At 49.6% G+C, this 18,033-nt stretch overlaps 6 protein-coding genes across 6 annotated transcripts; 2 read left to right on the top strand and 4 right to left on the bottom strand.

Annotated features, from left to right (window-relative positions):
• Positions 1-1,203: 1,203 nt before the first annotated feature.
• On the top strand, positions 1,204-2,463 carry PFICI_03272 (uncharacterized protein; the record flags this gene model as incomplete). Its single annotated transcript, XM_007831853.1, has 1 exon — positions 1,204-2,463. The coding sequence occupies one exon, from the start codon at positions 1,204-1,206 to the stop codon at positions 2,461-2,463; it is 1,260 nt and encodes a 419-aa protein (XP_007830044.1).
• Positions 2,464-2,890: 427 nt separating this feature from the next.
• Positions 2,891-3,480, bottom strand: PFICI_03271 (uncharacterized protein; the record flags this gene model as incomplete). Its single annotated transcript, XM_007831852.1, has 2 exons — positions 2,891-3,316; positions 3,376-3,480. The coding sequence occupies 2 exons, from the start codon at positions 3,478-3,480 to the stop codon at positions 2,891-2,893; spliced, it is 531 nt and encodes a 176-aa protein (XP_007830043.1).
• Positions 3,481-4,275: 795 nt separating this feature from the next.
• Positions 4,276-5,594, bottom strand: PFICI_03270 (uncharacterized protein; the record flags this gene model as incomplete). The annotated part of the gene is made up of 5 exons (XM_007831851.1): positions 4,276-4,313; positions 4,376-4,566; positions 4,637-5,043; positions 5,103-5,351; positions 5,403-5,594. 5 exons carry the CDS (start codon positions 5,592-5,594, stop codon positions 4,276-4,278), a joined length of 1,077 nt encoding a protein of 358 aa, XP_007830042.1.
• A 689-nt stretch (positions 5,595-6,283) lies between these two features.
• Positions 6,284-7,587, bottom strand: PFICI_03269 (uncharacterized protein; the record flags this gene model as incomplete). The annotated part of the gene is made up of 3 exons (XM_007831850.1): positions 6,284-7,043; positions 7,099-7,228; positions 7,278-7,587. 3 exons carry the CDS (start codon positions 7,585-7,587, stop codon positions 6,284-6,286), a joined length of 1,200 nt encoding a protein of 399 aa, XP_007830041.1.
• A 1,345-nt stretch (positions 7,588-8,932) lies between these two features.
• On the top strand, positions 8,933-9,631 carry PFICI_03268 (uncharacterized protein; the record flags this gene model as incomplete). Its single annotated transcript, XM_007831849.1, has 1 exon — positions 8,933-9,631. One exon carries the CDS (start codon positions 8,933-8,935, stop codon positions 9,629-9,631), a length of 699 nt encoding a protein of 232 aa, XP_007830040.1.
• A 1,405-nt stretch (positions 9,632-11,036) lies between these two features.
• Positions 11,037-17,966, bottom strand: PFICI_03267 (DNA polymerase epsilon catalytic subunit A; the record flags this gene model as incomplete). Its single annotated transcript, XM_007831848.1, has 3 exons — positions 11,037-17,083; positions 17,138-17,280; positions 17,353-17,966. The coding sequence occupies 3 exons, from the start codon at positions 17,964-17,966 to the stop codon at positions 11,037-11,039; spliced, it is 6,804 nt and encodes a 2,267-aa protein (XP_007830039.1).
• Between the last annotated feature and the right edge of the window lie 67 nt (positions 17,967-18,033).

Here is an 18,033-nt window from a genome sequence, read left to right as displayed (position 1 = left end):
TAAGACAACTGTCAGATTTCATGGTTTTCAACGACAATGGATACCTCACATGCTTCGGTCATCTGGGATGTTGCTGGCAGGGCACATGCAACAACAATGTTGGTTGCACCTAGGAATTAGCTGGGTTAAATCTTTATTGGGTAGACGTGATTAGAGATGGATTTGTTCGATCTGTGGGTGTATGAAGTTATGCACCCAAACTAAAATTAGTTTCTTCTTCTTGACACTCGTTTCTCTTTCATTGTTTTGTCATACTGGCCAGTTTAGATACAGAAATACATGCATAGTCGCTCGTTAGACCTTTTCTTGGAAATCTCTTCATGTGTTGCACATATCAATTTGGTTGCCACGCAAGTGTCCAGGTATACTATCAACAGGTCAAGCTGTGGCTGATAACTCGATATGCATAGGGGAGCGACTGATCAAGCACCGGAAAAGCTCAAATTACAAAATGCCTGATTTGTATATGTTGGATTAGTAGATACACGATCGGGTACATGTAAAAGCATAAGCGTAAAAAGGAACTTGCTGTGGCTGATGTCAGAATAGCCACCAACATCGGCTGAGCGTGGTGCGGCTCTGGCATGATTAAAAGTGCGATTAGACTCTTGGTGCAGTGCGACCGGCACGAAATGAGAGATTACAGGCCAAAACTTGACGACTCCGGCATGCGGAGATGGTCTGGTTGGTAGAACGGCAGCACGGAGATCATTTGATGTCTGCTACAGTCAGAGGCCAGGCTTCTGCGTGGCCCGGGCATTCAGGCCCCCCGAGCGTGGTGGAGCAAATATTGTCTCGGTCCCTTCTGACAGGTTCGGGCCCGAGCCGTTCGAAGTTTTGGTGCTCGAGTCGCTTGGAGCACGGCACTTCTGTAGGCACCAAGGCCAAATCCGGAAAAGCTGACAACCTAGGACCGACAAACAGACGAAACCAGACTTCGGACATCCAAGACACTTGACATTACCGGTACCCACTGGACTCAAAGATTCAAAAGGCCGAGTCAGAGTAGGAGATATCTGACTATATGTCTCTATAATATGTATATAAGATGTAGTCATGAATGCCAAGTAATGGCTGAAATGCCAGACTAGACTTCACATTGAAATCAATCAAGCATAGCACCACTATTAAACTCACCATACAACGATTCGATACTCAAACCAGTCGAGACTTCAAGCATCAAAGCCAGCAGTCATATTCATCATGGCGTCCACGGCCAAGCCTCAAATCGCCATTATAGGCGCTGGTCCCGCCGGCCTGACCTTGGGCCTCCTCTTGCACAGACAAGGCGTACCTTTCAAAATATATGACCTGCGTGCCAGACCGACCGATGAGGAGTTCACACAACAATCCGGCATGCTGAACCTCAACGAGGGTACCGGCCTGTCTGCTATCCGGGCCTGCAATCTATACGACGAGTTCATCGGACTCACTGGGCAATGCGAAGAAGCAGACGTGATTGCTGATAAAGAAGGCAATATTCTGCACGCCGACTCTGGCAGTGGTGGCCGGCCAGAGATATCGCGGCACGACCTCACCAAGCTCTTGTTGTCTCACATTCCCGCCGAGTGCATCTCGTGGGAACACAAGCTTTTGCAGGCGACCCCCAGCAGCAGCGCGAGTCAGTATATCCTGGACTTTGGATCGAGGGGCACTAGCACTGTAGACTTGGTGATTGGCGCCGACGGTGCCTGGTCGCGCATCCGATCCCAGCTCACGGACAAGAAGCCTCACTACAGCGGCGTGACCTTTATCACGCTCACCATCCCCGACTTCACCACTCGCTATCCTCACCTCGCCGAGTTTGTCGGCCCCGGCACGTTTGCCGCTCCGGGCGACGACGGCAATGTCGTCATGTGCCAGCGCGGCGTACGTGGAGCCGCGAGAATTTACCTGGCCCTCAAGACCACTGAGGACGGGGTGGCAGAGTTTAGTGGACTGGGCAAGGCAACGGCCGCCGAGGCAAAGGACAAGCTGCTGAGCCTCGAATCCGGTGACGGCAGGTGGATGACATTTGGAACTTTTGGGCCCAAGCTGCAAGAACTGATTATTCGCGGACTCGAGGATCAGTCTGGCCCTCTGGATATCAAGCCCTTGTACATGCTTCCTGTCGGCCAATTAGCGTGGCAGCATAAGGCCGGTGTCTCTTTAATTGGCGATGCAGCACATTTGATGACTCCATTCGCAGGAGAGGGCGTCAATCTGGCAATGCGCGATGCTCTCGACTTTTCCACAGTCATCAAGAGTGCATGGGATGCGGCAAACGGCAGTTCCAATGGATTAAAGGCGTTCAACGGGGCACTCGAATCTGCTCTGCCTGATATCGAGAAGCAACTTTTTGAGAGATCCGAAGAGACGGCCGAGGAAACATGGCGAAACTTGGGGCTCTTCACCAGCCCTGGAGCGGCGCCTAAACTGGCCGAGCTGTTTTCGTCGCACGGGCCGCCCGCAGAGATGGAGTAGGGGAATAAGCCCAAGATTAGCGATGTGCCCCAGGCTCGCCAGGGCCCAAAACAAATGATAGCGTTCTAGTTTAGCGGATCTGTAGTATAGAATCTGGATGGGATCATTTCGGATAATTCATGTAAATAGACGACCACATAGATAGACAAGTAGATAGACATATATAGAATTTTCAGATTCGTAGTTTATATTCGAATATGAGATATAACAACTTCTTATTAGATTCGCGCGTCAGCTTGATCATGTGTCATGACGTACTGAGTTCGCATTGAGTACTTCAAACTGGAATGGATACCAGCACTCCACCCTATTTGAACTTTCCGACGAGTTTCTATCGCTCTATAGTTGCATGCAATCCGTGATAATACACTTCATTCCAGTCCTCCGTCATGTCGCATGCGTATTATATGGACAAGTAGGGGCACTATTACTCTTCATCCGCTCTTCTGACCTGTTGCCAATCGCCAGTGTGGTAAATGGCCTCGGGCCTGATCTCCCGAATTCTCCAGGCTGTGCCAACCTTGACATACTTCTGCTGCATCCAGCTACGTCCATCGCTAGTCTCCACGATCTTGGCCATGGGGTCAGAGTGGTCAGCCCCCTTCTCCCGTCTGGCGTGGCTGGCCAACTGATGCCACTCGACCACAATCTCTTCATCCGTGACCGACTTGAAGTAGGGTATGCCCAGCAAGTGCTGCGTGGCCAGGGCCTTGACGCCCAGGTGCTCGGGACCCATCCACAGGTCAACAAACTTTTGCGTCGTGTACGAAATGCGGCCCCATTCCTTGTTCACTTTGGAATAGTCGACCACCACCTCATCCGGAGTTAGCGATGCGTAGACACGCGCCTTGTCCTACAGCCTTCTTGTTAGCGACTTCTGGCCAACGTTTATCAGATTCGTGCCACACATACCTTGCGGTCATAACCGTCGGCAAGCGTCCTTGCGCATTGACAGATATTCACATAATCCTGAAAGGTCAGAGATGCTGGAACCTCGTAGATTTCAAAAGTGGCCATCCTGGTTATTGACTTTCTTCAATATGAATCATGTAACATGTAAAGATAAAGCAAACAACACAGAGGTGCAATGATATAGGACTGATATCTGTATCAGTACAGGCCAGGTCAAAGTTATACATCGGCCGTCGGAATTACGATTCCATTACAGATCATCGACTTCCGAATGAGGCAGCTCACGTTGTGCTTCGTAAGCGGCATCGGACAGATTGTGGGGTGAAAATCGCAATGCATGTCGTAATTGTTGAGAGTTGTAGATTGCAGCTGATAAGTGTCGGGGCAGAGCAATTGCGAGTTGATGGTTTCAGGCTTGTGACAGAAAATCGCTTCTCCGGGCGAATTGCCGAACGGAATGTGGGGTGAAAGGGCATATAGCGGATCCGAAATCCGGGGTATCGGTCATTGGGTACAGTTGTCTTGTGTACCTGCAGCTCGCGTGTGATTCGGATAAGAGGAGGACATGATGATGTGGCGAGTGGGTGTTGAATGTTAATGATTGTCCGGGAATCGGACATTGTACTTGAAGAGAATTCTGAGCCGCTGACAAGTCCTTGTGCATATCCGATGCAAGCTTGGCGCATGTCACCACCCCATGAGTGCCAGGGCTTGGGCTCACGGTAGTGTACACAGTATGGTCATAGGACAAGGAGAAATTTCTATATTGCGCATGATGACTGCGGTGACCAATCTGTTTGGATACCTAGATAGGTATTGCATTATAATGGAGAACCTCCCATGTCACAAGTCCGGCTCCGAAGTCCCGCGTCGGCCATAAGAGTACCCTCAGCCCCACGCCTACATGATCGGCATACCTCCCGGGAGTGTCTTGAGCCCTGCGATCTGTATCAGTGGACCAGTCTGTCAATTTTTGAGACGTTGTCAGTGTTATACTCACAATTCGAGGACCCCACATCCTCCGTTGCCTGCTGGGCTTTGGTACAAGCGATGGCGTCGTTTCCGGACTGAATGTCGAGCACCTGGGTACAATCTTCACTGGCGCATGTGGTCCCGAGGCCATCCATGGCGCGCTGAAGGGCATCATCCTTCCAGCCAAAGAGATAGTCACCGTGCGCACCGTAACCAGTCCTAGATTCATCATGCTGGTCAGTGCCAGTTTTCATGGCCGATTGATTATCGCAAAGGGGTGTTCACTTACGGATCGCCAAAACTGTACACAAATGGCTGCTTACCATCCTTCCAATAGTCTGGATTGTTGAACTGGGTCGTGTCGTACATGATCTCATACATTACTTGTGGTATTCTGACAGGGTGTGTATCGGGGCACTGGTCGCCCGCCAGCGCTTGTCCGGGACCGTATGCGACGTGCGTCCTGTGATCGGGACTGTCCAAGTTCTTTCCGTCCCAGCAGGATGGAAATATCACAGTCGCACGAATGCCTCCCGCGCACATCTTAGGAGGGAAGGATTTAAAGTCATTCGCATCGCACGGTGCGCCATCGCCGCCCATGAGACGGTCGCTGGCTGCCAGGCAACGGTGGCAGATGTTGGCAAAGCTGTCCGTTCGGTTACGCAGGGTAGGATCGCCAGCCAACATTCGAAATCCCTGAGTGTGTGCCGTCATGTCAGATCAACCTCTTTTCTTCAGCGACAATGGGTACATACTGGAGGGAAGACTGTCGTGTTCTTGTTTGTCCCACTGAACGGCCGCATATAGTACACGGTAATACCGCCGTCTTGCTCCAACAGCGTTCGATTGAGGCGGCCGTTGGCCATTTGTGGAACACGCTTGAAGGTACCGTTCTCGGGGGATTGGAAGTAGATGGAGGCTGTCCAATAGTTGCTTTTGTCCGCTGTATAGATGCACGACGTACATGTCGACTGTGCGGGTGGATCAATAGTGCTCGGGTCCATCTGAATCCAATATTAGCGATTGCGCATCTAGTAAGACGAGCAGATTCTTACTGTAGCGTTGAAGCTGTTTCCACCAACGACTTGATGGGTGTGTGGTGATGGGTTCAAGCCTGGAGCGACGAGGGGGTCAATACGCTCGACAACAAGTTGAGAACATCCGAAACGTAGAAAATTGCCATCTCCTCTCGCCTGCCCCAACACTACTGGCACCAGTGTGGTGAATGTGAGCAGTGGTAAATGCATGGTAGTTGTATCGGTTTGGGCCTCGACTTTGGATCTTTCAAAATCTATCAGAGCAAGAAGAATGGAGACGAGTAGCTTTATGTCTCCCAAAGATATAAAATAGTCATCTGGGACTACTATCATATGTAGGCATCTTTGTCAATCAATGGGCCGTGATAATGGCTAGAGCCGTATATAATATTGTAGCCGCCGTAATTCATGTACGATCTCCGCGTCATTTATTCTCAGCGAATCGCACTTCTTCCCGGAATTTAATGCAACATTACCGTTATATTCGTTGAAAGGCTGAGTAGACTGCGTGCGTGGGATAAAAACGCCGGGTAATGATACGGGTACTACAGCAGCCCGGGCCAGTGGCGGTCTGAGATATCATCTGCACCGATGATTTGGAGAGATATGACATGCAGCTAGAGATTAAATCTTTCATGACCATGGATTGGGAAATTGTAATGATCGAGATAAGGACTTCTGAATTAAACTCACTTGCTCAATATGAGCGAGACGGTATGTGCTTTTACTAATAAGACGTATGAAAAAGCTCGCAAGCATTTCGCCAAAGGCAACCTCCCACAAAACTCTCAAAACCGCCGTAGATCCACCTTGAACGGCGATTGTAGATAGCTTTCCCTTGTGGTTCACGGTCATATTGATATCGATTTCGACTTCAGGCGTGAGATATGATGTCCAGCTCAAGCCAACTCTGCCTCAATGACGCTCTCAACCGCACCGGGCCGTCGAGAAATACTCACAATTCGCAAACCAGCCTTTTCTAGTAGCCCGTACCAATCTTGCTCTGTACGCTCAAAACTGGAAAGTACAATCATGAGGGTCAGATCCAGGCCACTTTGAATCGAATTGGCCCCCGTTGGAGGCAGGACAACCTCGTATATCAACAACTTGGAGTATCCCCTCTTCATCGCGGGTGTAATGTTCTTGAAGATTCGCAGACAGTCAGTGTCTGACCAGTCATGCGACACGGCGTGAAGAAAGTACGCTCTGGCGTCCACTATCGGCTGCGGCTCGAAGAAGTCGTGTGCCACCTTTGTAATGCGCTTGTCTATCGGGTGTGCTTCTGACGCAACGACATGTGGTAAATCTTGTAGAAAGAGTGTGTGTTCTGGAAGATCGGGATGACGAGCCAGCAGCCTGGCGGCGTCGATACCATGCATCCCGCCCACGTCCACGAAAAGGGGTTGAGAAAGGTTGGCGCCGTCAACAATCCTTTTGGTATCGTAGACTTGTGTCCAGTCCACCTTTTGCACTTGCCATGAAGTCATCATCTCCATGAAGACTCGATTCTTGATGGGATCAGAGCTGCAAAGGCTAAAAAAGTTTTTGCCAAAGAGATCGGTATTGTTGTCGAATTTATCGGCATCACGTGGATCTTGATATCCGTGTCTCTTTAGGAACCCGGGCAGGTTGGCACCTGCGACGAGGCTAAAGTGTGACCTAAGAAGAGGTAAGCAATATGTAAGAATAATCAGTCATTAGTAAATCAACATACCCCCATTCGACCATTCCACCAAGATGAGTGTCTTTGTTGCCAAGTGCCACTGTGAGCGGTGTCGGCTTCCAAGTATCCACGCCTACCTCCTCTAACAGTCTCGAAGAAGCAATGGCGCGCAAGAGTCGACCTATAAGAGAGTTAGCATTGTTTCGGGCATTGTAGTAGATATTCCTCACGGAGTAGATTTGGTTCAACGCTCTCGGTGCACATTCTGACGATATCATCGATGCTCCGGGCCGAATCCTTGGTTCCATCGATTGACTCTCGCCATTTTGTCCAAATTCCCAAGTTCAAACAAACTTCTAGAGAGGCGATGACCCCGGGTGCATCCAAGGTGAGGGACCAGACCTGCTCAATCGGCGTTTCAACGCGCCTGAGAAGCCGAAGTGCAGCCTCTTTCGCAGCGTATCGTTCCGACTCGTCGGCAAAATCATCAACCTGAATGGCATCAAGTTCAGCAACCTTCCGAAGCCCGGGAGTCGCCATTGCTTTGATTGAATTTTGTTGACAAGTTTGAACGAAGCTTGTAGAAGTCTGGAAAGGCCAATATTTCGTCGCGTGTAAAACAGTCCGCAATCAGTCAAAGTCAATATATAAGTATTCTGACCCAGTATGACCCGGTATGCAACAAGGCTACAAGGAACGGGTGTGACAAACGTAGACGGTCACTGCAGGCATAGCCAACACGAAGAAGGATATGATTGGCTTCTTCTACTTCATCACCCGCTTGATTATGCAGCCAGGTTACATCGCAGCAATATATTGCATAACATGCCTTATCATCAAGTTCATCTTGAACGTAAACAGTACAAGATGCCCCGAGAAGCTGAGTAAGATTACCGAGGCAATGAAGCACAGGGCGGGATCATCATACTTTTGTGATGTCATATTGCCAGATAGATTGAATAAGACCGTTGATTACTCCGTTCTTGTTTGTGAATAAATGATAGTCTCTTGCTAAATGGTGATTATTGGGTAATGATTTACGCAATCACAAGAGAGTGTCATCAACTGCAAAGTCGAGCTGACTGTAACGAGTTCTCGTTTGCAGTCATCGCGTAAAAGACTACTGGGATTAAGTCTTCTAGGTTTTGAAAGAACGCCAAGCCAGGACCCAAAGTAGAAGTTTCGTACAGCGAGCGGGGAAACTGTGGGTTTGTGTTGTTGATCAGTGGTGTTGATCGTACCGTTTCGGACCAGCCACGCCTAGCCTCGGAGTAACACACGACTAGCATGCAAAGTCAGTAAGCTTTGATGCAGTTTGGATTCCATTTGCCCTGCCAGCAAGGCACGAAACTATGATTCCTAGAATAAGCAGGTATGAAGATGAAAAATACTATAGGTACCTGTGGACTAGCTGCTTGGCTGCCTCTGTCATTCATCCATCTGCTATGAAGAGATGTGTTCTCCGCATTTTAGGGGTCCTGGACTGCGAGCATGGCAACCTGGCAGCGCTATAATGGCTTCAGCATGCCCCGGCGTATATCACAGCGAGCGAATCATTCTAGGTGCAGTGATTAGCCTACCGAGTAGTAGCCTAGAGCTTTGTACAAAAGATTCATAATAATGGGTTACCTAGCACCTACTCAGAGGATTTCTACGGGAAGTAGGAACAAAGTCCATGCTTCATTTGTGCAACTCGCGAGATTCGGGCAAACCAAAATACTCTGTACAATGGAACGATTTCGGCCGCCCCGCCCATCAAAATTTGTTCAGCCAAATCACGTGACCTTGGCACAAATTGGTGAACAAAACTCACCAGTCGAGATAACCACTTAGCTGGGAATGATAGCACTCAGCCTCGTATGCTGTTTGGGCTGCATATCAAGCCATGCCTCGTCGCATCCGTCGGTGCTCTATCACAAAGCCATGTCCAGGTCTGCCCACAACGGACGCGAAAGTCGTGGTAGACCCTGATGGAGACTTGCACCTTCGCGTCGGAACCACGGAATGTATCGGCTCCGATGATGGCCATGGACATCGGACGGCTACTGTATTCGTATGCGAATCAAAGACGCTTTCTAGGGCGTCAACAATCTGGAAATCAATGTTGTACGGGCCTTGGGGGGAGTCACGCGGTTCAAGCAACCCAGGTCAAGCCGAGTGGATCGTTGAGCTTCCAGATGATAAGGTAGAGCCCATGACTACCATACTCAACATCATCCACAGCCGATTTGAGAGCCTAGAGTCCCTAAAATCGCGAGACTCTATACCGAGATTGTACGAGCTAACTGTCTTGAGCGACAAGTACGATCTGGCAAAGGTACTCCGGCCATGGGCAAAGTCGTGGCTCCAGCCTCTGCGTGATCAGTATGCCTCCGGTTGGACGCTGGTTCGTAAGACGGATTATCCATGGGTTCTCCATAAACAGCTTTGGATTGCTTGGGAGCTCGGTGATCAATGTCTGGTGGAAAACACCCTGAAAGAGATGGTATTTAATTTGAAACATTGGGAATTCGACGGCCCTCAACCTCCTGGCCTCATAGGTACTCGCCCCTTCCGGCCCCACTGCACCTTGTTCCCATGTTAATATGATACTAGAGAAAGCACAAGCAGCGAGCGATAAAGCCGTTGCTGACATCTATGATGTATTTCAAGATGCCGTGGATGATTTTGTGCCAAGATCGTCCCAAGTAATTCCTTCGCAAGGCATTCAGAACAAATGCTACCGTACGCAGAGGCATTGTCATTTAGTCATGCTTGGATCTTTGATGACATCACTTGTCGAGAAAGGGCTATGGCCTTTGCCTGAAAGGGGATCTCGCCAACACTCTTTACGTGATCTTCTCACAATTGCATCCACAATGAAACTGGAGAATAGTGAAGGTATCTTGGAGGATCCACAACCGATGAACTTATTGCGGTTAACAGCACCTGTCTCCAACGACACTAAAGAAAGCGGCACACGTAGTCCTTTTGGCATTTTTCCCATTGGCCTAGGCGAGCCGGCAAGTGGCAATCACAGCGTCCAGGTTCAAGGTATGTCGGAAATCATCTAAATGTGCACATTGATGGCGACTGGTTGAATAATGACATGATCTAATTCTTTTGGGCCAGGCTCTGTGCAGAAATCCCTTTATGGTACAGAAACACCCAAAGTCCGATACGATCCACACTCAAAATACTATTCACATCAGAAATGCCATCCTGTGCCCAAAGCACGCGGGACTATTGAGCGGTCCTTTTCAGCGATATTGATTGACCTTGAACATTCTCACCTAAAACATCTCCAGTCACAGGCTGCAAAAACGGGCATCTAACCAGACAATCTTGAAATTTCACGAATACCATATGTGTCAGGCCTTTGCAGGGATATACCGCGTTGACTGGATCACCAATTTTGGAGTTGCGTTCGTCTAATCATCAGCTACGCTTGGCTGCTATTACGAAGGAGTTAAGATAAAAAGTAATTGCACTCCATATCATTATGGAATAGTCAGGCTTCTGCTTTCCATATCAAATATACCAACTATCCGGGCTCTATCACTGGTCATGACAATCACATGCTTACAATATATCGCGTAACAGTCAACATGAAACTCTGCTGCTAGGACAGACACCATCCCGAGCTGTAAAGTAATAGTCCGACTAGCTGGAGCAAGTTTTTTCATACTTGTAACACACGCTATAAATATTCAGCAAGTCGCGTCATGGGATGATTTTTTGTTATATGCGAGTTATGCTAAACATGATTTCCAGGAGCATTGTGAAGCCTTGAGCGTAATGCTTTTCTGCCTTGAGTCGCAAAAAACCTGTCCTGAAAGCCTGAGAATCTTGGGCACTTTTACCAAGCTTCCTCGCATAATGACATGGGGGGTATGGAATGTACATCGCGAGGAAATGATGCTCATATTCAAGGCCAAGTACGACCTGATTAAGATACCAGACGCCGACCAATGCCAATAAGCAAGACAAAAGTCCGGCTATCAAACTATTTACAGGCAACCCCAAATCTCCCCAACAGCCTCTCCCAGCATCCTCAATCCATACCACTCGGCAACGCCTTTGTACACTCCCAGCTTCTTGACCAGTTCATCACGCTTGACACTCTCTGTCCAAGGTCCCGAGCATGTACAATGCTCGGCAAACTCATTCAACTTTACACCACCACATCTGGCACACTTGATGTCCTGAGTGGACCACTCAATCACAAATCTCTCGACATCACCCATCAGTCTCTCTTCGATACGCAGTCTGTCAAACTCGGCATCACAGTATTCGCAAGTCCATGGCTTGCTCGTGGCTGCTCTCTTCAATTCCGCTTGAATTTGCTCAGTAGTGGCATCTGCTGGCAAAGCGCTCATGATTGCTTCCATATCTGGAAGCAGAACCTCATCGCGACACAGGTCCCAGTCTCGAGCAAGGGTGCATTCAGGGCAGCTCCACTGGGGAACTTTGAGGCTGGCACTGGGATTGTTGAAGGCGGCTTCTTTGGAGAACTCGCGAACATCAAACAGTGTCAGAAGCTCCTTGCGCAGAAGTCGTGCTTCGTTCGTGATATTCTTGTCGAGTGAGAGGACTTGCATTAGAGACTTGACTAGTTCCAAGACTGCATTCTTTGTAGGGAGGGCAGTTGTTTTCTTGTTCTTTGCACTTGTAGAAGTCGTAATGAGATCCTGACTGCCAGGGAGAGAGGGGAAAGACCAGTCGGATGCGAGCTCTGCATGTAACAGCTCGCGTCCTTGGGTCGCCAAAAGGCTCTTGATCTCCTTCTTCAGTGGCTTTTCAAAAGCGCCGGTAAGAATGATGGGTGCTCGGCCTTCGTCATCAACATCTACTTGAGTAAGACTCTTGAATGGCAGCTGTGTTGAACGAGGTGTGGAGTCGGGATTGGAAGGCCCTCGCTTCAGTGCATGCATGGTCTCAATGAACTCGACGACCCATTTTTGGAAAGTGTCTTGAAGACGAATAGGCAAGAACATCTTGAGTTGCCAATTCATGACAACCTCGAGGGCTTGAGTTTCAGCCTCAACAACCTCCTGGCACGCCTTTCCGCCATAGTTGAACTCATCGTACCAAACGAGGTAATCCCAGTATTCCTTGACCGTAAGATCGATGAAGTGGAAAAGGGGTTTCCCCTTGATGCTCTTGAGGATGTACTGGCTGTAGGCATAAGCGTTACCGACCTCGCTTTTGGTAGTCTGCAGCAAAAGGCGGTTGGAGTTGGCAAATACGACTTGTGAACCAACACGCCGGAAGTCGGCCATGAGTTGAAGGAGTGCCTTGCGTGACATCATCTGTACGTAGTAATGCAAGGCTCGATCGTACATGAAACTGTCGGGCGATTCTACCCATCGAACCAGATGTTGCACCAGGATATCGGCCATTGGACTTCCTTTGCAGGCTTCTGCCCACCATGACTTGACCATCTCACGCAACACGAGGACGCCAGCGTTTGCAAAGGCGTTCTCAGAGTACAGTGTCTCTGAACCGTCACCACCACTGGAGTCTGCTGCAGGATTGAATGATATGGAATCGGCACCCTCGAGCTCATTGATCAGTGAAGACGTCAGGATGGTGTTGATGGCCAAATTGCGAACATCCAAGTCGATGCATACCGAGGCATAAGTTCCCGGGTTGTTGACGGATGGCATGGCAACAGTGTCGAGTGGCCCCGTCACATCATCCTGTTCATAACCGGCATGATCGGGCCGTGGTGCGGGAGACCACCACAAGACAACATTGTTGGTCTGGAGGCGACGCGCATAAGCAACATCGATGAGGAAGCGAGGGTCATCGCGCTCCAAGTTGCAGAGGGGAATGTCGCCGTAGCGGGCGAGAGCTGTGAGGTGGAGGATCCAGGAGCCAAGATTAAGATAATGAGTCACTAATCGCTTCGCAATAACTGACTGCCATCCCAGCGGCGGCAGTGCACTGTCCGCCTGGTCATACTTGAGTGGCAGAATAGGAAAATCTGCCAGCACGGGGACATCATGCACTAGTTGACTCCGCTGCGAGGACTGAAGAACCAGCATCTGTGGTCGGAGCTCGTCTTTCCTCATCTTCTTGATCAAATCTCCAATCTCAAGGTGCGCTTTCCTGCGAGTCGTGACTTGAGTAACCTTGAAGCTCAGCGTGCTTTGGTAGCTGAAGCAGTCTTGCCAGTTCGTGCCTTGACCGTCCGTCATACGTTTGGTGAGCAACTCATTGTATATTCTTCCAACATTCGGAAGATCAGTGCCGGCATCCTTGTTCTTCTGCAAGATGACGATATGAGCCTGATCGCCAGTGGATGAAAAGAGTCCAAAGATCTGTCTTTCACCCGAGGTGATGTGCGAGATGTACAAGTAGGCTAGCGGATTGGTGTCGAGATATGCCTTGGGCTTGAGTGGTCTCTTCAAGCTACCCAGGTCAAATCCTTGCTCCAAACCCTTGCCCAAAACACCAGCTTGACTTTCGTCGATCGTCGCCAAATTTCCAAGTTGTAAGACGGCACGAATGCTCAATGGGACTTGTTTCTCGTACACGCCTTCAACACTGGGGTGATTGAACAGTAATGAGAACTTGTCTGCTTCGGCAAAATAAATCTCTTCGGGCACGGTAAGCTTGAACAAGTGCGTTGAAGAATGGCCGTTGGGCAGCGTATGATTGACTTGCTCTGCTTCGCATCCAGCGACTTCAATCTCGGGGAGATCCTTGCCTTTGAGGTTGAGAAAGACAGTGCGTGGTACCTTGATCTTGAGCATATGAATCTTGGCGTCAATGAGGACGTAAGCCATGACGACACCGGGATTGTCAGTGTTCTTCAATTGCAGGAGCTGCCATGTGCTTCTGAATGTTACTTCAGCCTGATTGCGGAATGTCTGTTGAATGTTGCTTCCCACATTGCCGCGGCGCTCACCGAACAGATGGCGGCGTCTGATGCGAGCAGCTTTCTGGATTTTCCACTTTTGCTTCTGGTACTCGAGAAAGGCTGGGTAATCTTCGGACGGGCTAGGCATCACTTTGGGTAGAGCTGCAAATGGATCGGTATTATCCTTCTCAGGCTCAGGAGACTTCCTCTTCTGCGCGGCTGGTGCGACTTGAGACGAGTTGATGACCGCTGTGGTACTTTTGGGCTTGAGAAGCTTGGTTCCGAAATCCTCAACATCGTCCAGCCGGGACCCAGAAATATTCGTAATATCTTCCAAAGGCCCCTTGCTAGCAAACATGTCGGTCATCTTTTTCTGCTTCATCTTGTCGTCTTTGATGTTGATTCGCCGTTGTAGCCAGTCCGGGTGCGGTACACGAGGTACAGGATTGCGGACTTTCTGTAGCGCGGCGGGAATTGTGATCAGCTTCTGGATGACAGACCCAAGACGTTCAAGATAGTAATCCCAGTCAAGGAGAGCTCTGGGGTCCATGTCTGTAGGCTCTTCCTTCAGCCATTTTGTCAAATACCGCCTCTTGATATCGGTGTCGGAAGAGAAGATGGCTACCGGCACAGCTCGCTCTGTAACGGGTGCATTTCTTGGTTTGGCACAAATGATGTACTTGCAATTGAGACCTTTGTCTTTCACCATCTGCTCACCCAAGAACTCGGCAAGACGCTTGGCGGTCGTGATAGATGTCGACTTCTGGTTGCCGTACTCTTCGAGGGTCTTTGACATGCTTCGATTCTCACAAATGAGATCAACTAGTTCCTCATCGGCCAGGGTGGAACCTTTGCTGTGTAGTACATCCAACCACCGATTGGCAACCTTGGCAACTGCAGCGTAACATTCGGCCAGTGTGGTACCCTCGAGGAAGAATTTGAAAATTTGCTGTTGGAAGATCTTGATGAGCTTCAGCTCACCACGTCGCTTGACCTCGAAGCCCTTGAGTTCAGCCAGACTTCCATCGTCGTTGAAGACAGCATAACGCTTCTTCAAGTTCTTGTCTTCCTCTTTGGATGTTGGCAAAACCATAGCCTTGTAGGGGCCATCGACCTCGAAGAAGATGGAGTTGTCACTGTGTGTTTCGTACTTGAACGTCTTTTGATCTACCAAAGTTTGGTACTGGTGATTCGTGAATTTGTCGTGAACAAGATGATTCAACATCACACAAGGGTAGGAAATGACCAGCTTCTTGCCGTTCTTGAGCTTGAAGGCAAAGTTCTCTGGAAATGTGGCCGGCAACATGCACCAAATACCGTCAGTGTCCAGTTCCAGTGGCCGACCGAGACGCTCGACAAGTTGTCTAGCCAGCTGAATAATGGTGGCACCCGTCAGACAGGTCACGCCAGCCATTTCCATGGAATACCACCGAGATCCCTTGCGCATGACATATCCGTAGAAGGAATTGAGAATGACCTTGTGTGCAAGCTGCAAAGAGTCAAACAAGACAATCATCTTCTTTGCATTGTCAACTTCTGATGAGGGCGCGCCAGCAGACTTCAAGCTGTCAGTTTTACCCTTCCACACCTTTGCTTTGCCCTTGTAGTCGTAGCGACGATCTCTGAAATCTCGGACTGTGTTGATGTAGAATGGATTTTCTCTCTGACAGATGATGGCTTCGCGGACGATTGTAGTTTGGTCACGAATCTTGTGGTAAACCTTTTGACTGAAATTCTGCAAACGTTTCCGCACAAGAGCGGCTCTTTCATCTTCTGATAGCTCTTGAAACGTCCTCATTGGCGACTTGGGGTATTTGCCAGGAAACTTTTCGTTTTCCAGAGCATGCCGAATCATGTTGTATTCGTCTCGCTTGGCAGGAAGATACTCGCCCCTCCAAGCCCACGGCATCCTTCTGTCGCAGGTCTTTCCTGGACGGTTAAAATCGCAGGCGGCACAGTCAGACTCCTGGATCATGGAATCTGGCTGTAACCGGTTCGTCGTCATGATGTTCGGATACATGGAAGCAACGTCCAAATGGTATATGAGAGGCCTCTCACTCCGGTTGGGTGTTTCCTTTAATTGATTGAGACGAGCGGCAATCTGCTCCTTGACTTCCTCGTAGTTAACAACGTCGTCCAATGACTTCTTCTCTTCAACGGTGATACTGAACTTGAGGGCAGCATCAAGATCCCGGAGAAGCTCATCTACTGCGCCAGTGTCCACGGCAAAGTTCTCTGGTATATCAGCACGGAAGACTCCGGCTTCAATACTTTCGACGTGTCCACCCACGTAGGTTTCCGCATCGAGAAGATGACCATCCCAAAATGACTCTTTGGGAGCAACATGCTTATTCGGCAGTACAATTTCTTGCTGATAGGCTTGCACCATGAGCAGCATCTCGCACAAGGTACCGGTTCCCTTGCGCAGCACGTCATCACCTCCCAGAGGCAAGATTGTACACAAGGAGAAGATGAAGGGGTGGATATACTTCATGTACAGGTAATAGGTCGCAACAGCATCGGAGACGGAGTATTCGGCCAGCGTCTGGGGTCTCTCGGCGGCGTACGGAGTCATCAACTCGGGATCAAGCTCATCTGGGTCGTAGCCGAGCTTGGCTACTGTGACTGCTTTCAGACCGCGACTTCCTTGCGGCAGGTAGGAATCACGGTTGACCCAAGCGAAACAATCCATATGTACGCCATATGTGCACTTGTAGATGTCTTCACTGTCTTTTTTCCATCCGATTTCCCGGTACATGTCGATACCATTGACACTGGCACGGGCTTCCACGAATGGCCAATCGAAAAAGTCTCCGTTGTAGGTCGCAATGACTGTTGGCCTTGCCTCTTTGATGTGTAAGAAGAAACGCTCTATGACTGCCTTTTCATCTGGCTCGTTGAAAATCATAAATGGACCGGCGTATTCTGGTTTGGGTGTGTACTCGAAGTCGGCAATGTCCTCTGACACAATCTCCCGGTTCGTGATGAGAAAACCCTGGCCATCGATCATGTACGAAATCATCATGATCTGGTCAATCGCGGCGTCGGGGAACTTGAGTGGAAGTTTCGTCGTTTCGATATCAAAGGCCATGACCACTGGATCTGCGGGTGCCAGACGTTCCTCGTTCAGCTTTATTGTTGTGATGCCGTGTTTCGCCTCGACGAAATACCATTTTCCGGCTCTAATATCTGCGATATATCAGCACTTGTGCCATTTCGGTCCATTCAGACTTGGTAGCATACCCATATCTATCATTACTCTTACATGGTAGGGAACATCAAATTCCCTGATGTCGACAATGTAGTCGCTCGCATCGGCGAAAGAAGCATTATGTCGTTTATCGTCGTCTCGTGAATCATCAAAGAGGTCAAATCCCGCTTGTTCTCTGTTGATGCCTCAGTCAGTAATCTTTCCACCATTGTACGGTCCGGGTCATTCGACGCCAGGTTTTACTTACGCGGCAACCTCTGCATATACATCTACAGTGCCCATGGCTTTCCGGTTCTTCTCAGCCACAGGCATTATATCCTTCCTTGCAGACATCAAATCGTTGACATTTCGGAAGCGGAGTTCTAGAAATGTCCTTCGATACCCCAAGAGATGGTTGGGCATACTCAAGTCCTCCTTGTCGATCCTCTTGACGCCCTTGACCACGCCGCCACCAGGCACTCGTTTCACCCATTCCTCTACCTCGCTTTCGTGGCCTTTCCGCACTGCGATTAGAAAGTATGGTTCGTACTCGACAGTCGCTTTGAAGGTCTGCCCGTCTTCTTCGATGAAGTAGCAATCCAGCGCAGCTCGTCCGCCGTCGGATTCGGAGAGTGCGACGGTCGTGGGTTGCACATTGACTAGCCAACCCTCCTTCTTGCGGCCGGACTCGTAGCGGGCAAAGCCCATGGACTCGTCAATGCTTTGGGCGAGGGCGGCGCGTTCAGCCTTCTCGTCTGCTGATGTGCCTTCTGCGCGCGACGTGGCGGCAAAAGTTTGTGTTTTTCTGCCATGAAAGGCCTTTTTGCCGCCACGACCGGCGTAGCCTTTGGTAGGCTTGCGATTTAGATGTGTGTTGGGCATCGTCGAGGATTATGCGCCCGCAAGTCGCTGTCTTACTTGCCTCAAAGGTATGATGTCCTTCAATAGG

The sequence above is a fragment of the Pestalotiopsis fici genome (assembly GCF_000516985.1).
Source record: "Pestalotiopsis fici W106-1 unplaced genomic scaffold PFICI_Scf_2, whole genome shotgun sequence".
In the NCBI taxonomy this organism is placed as follows: domain Eukaryota; kingdom Fungi; phylum Ascomycota; class Sordariomycetes; order Amphisphaeriales; family Sporocadaceae; genus Pestalotiopsis; species Pestalotiopsis fici.
The sequence above is the reverse complement of the archived record's forward strand: the minus strand, read 5'-3'. Positions and strand labels throughout refer to the sequence as shown.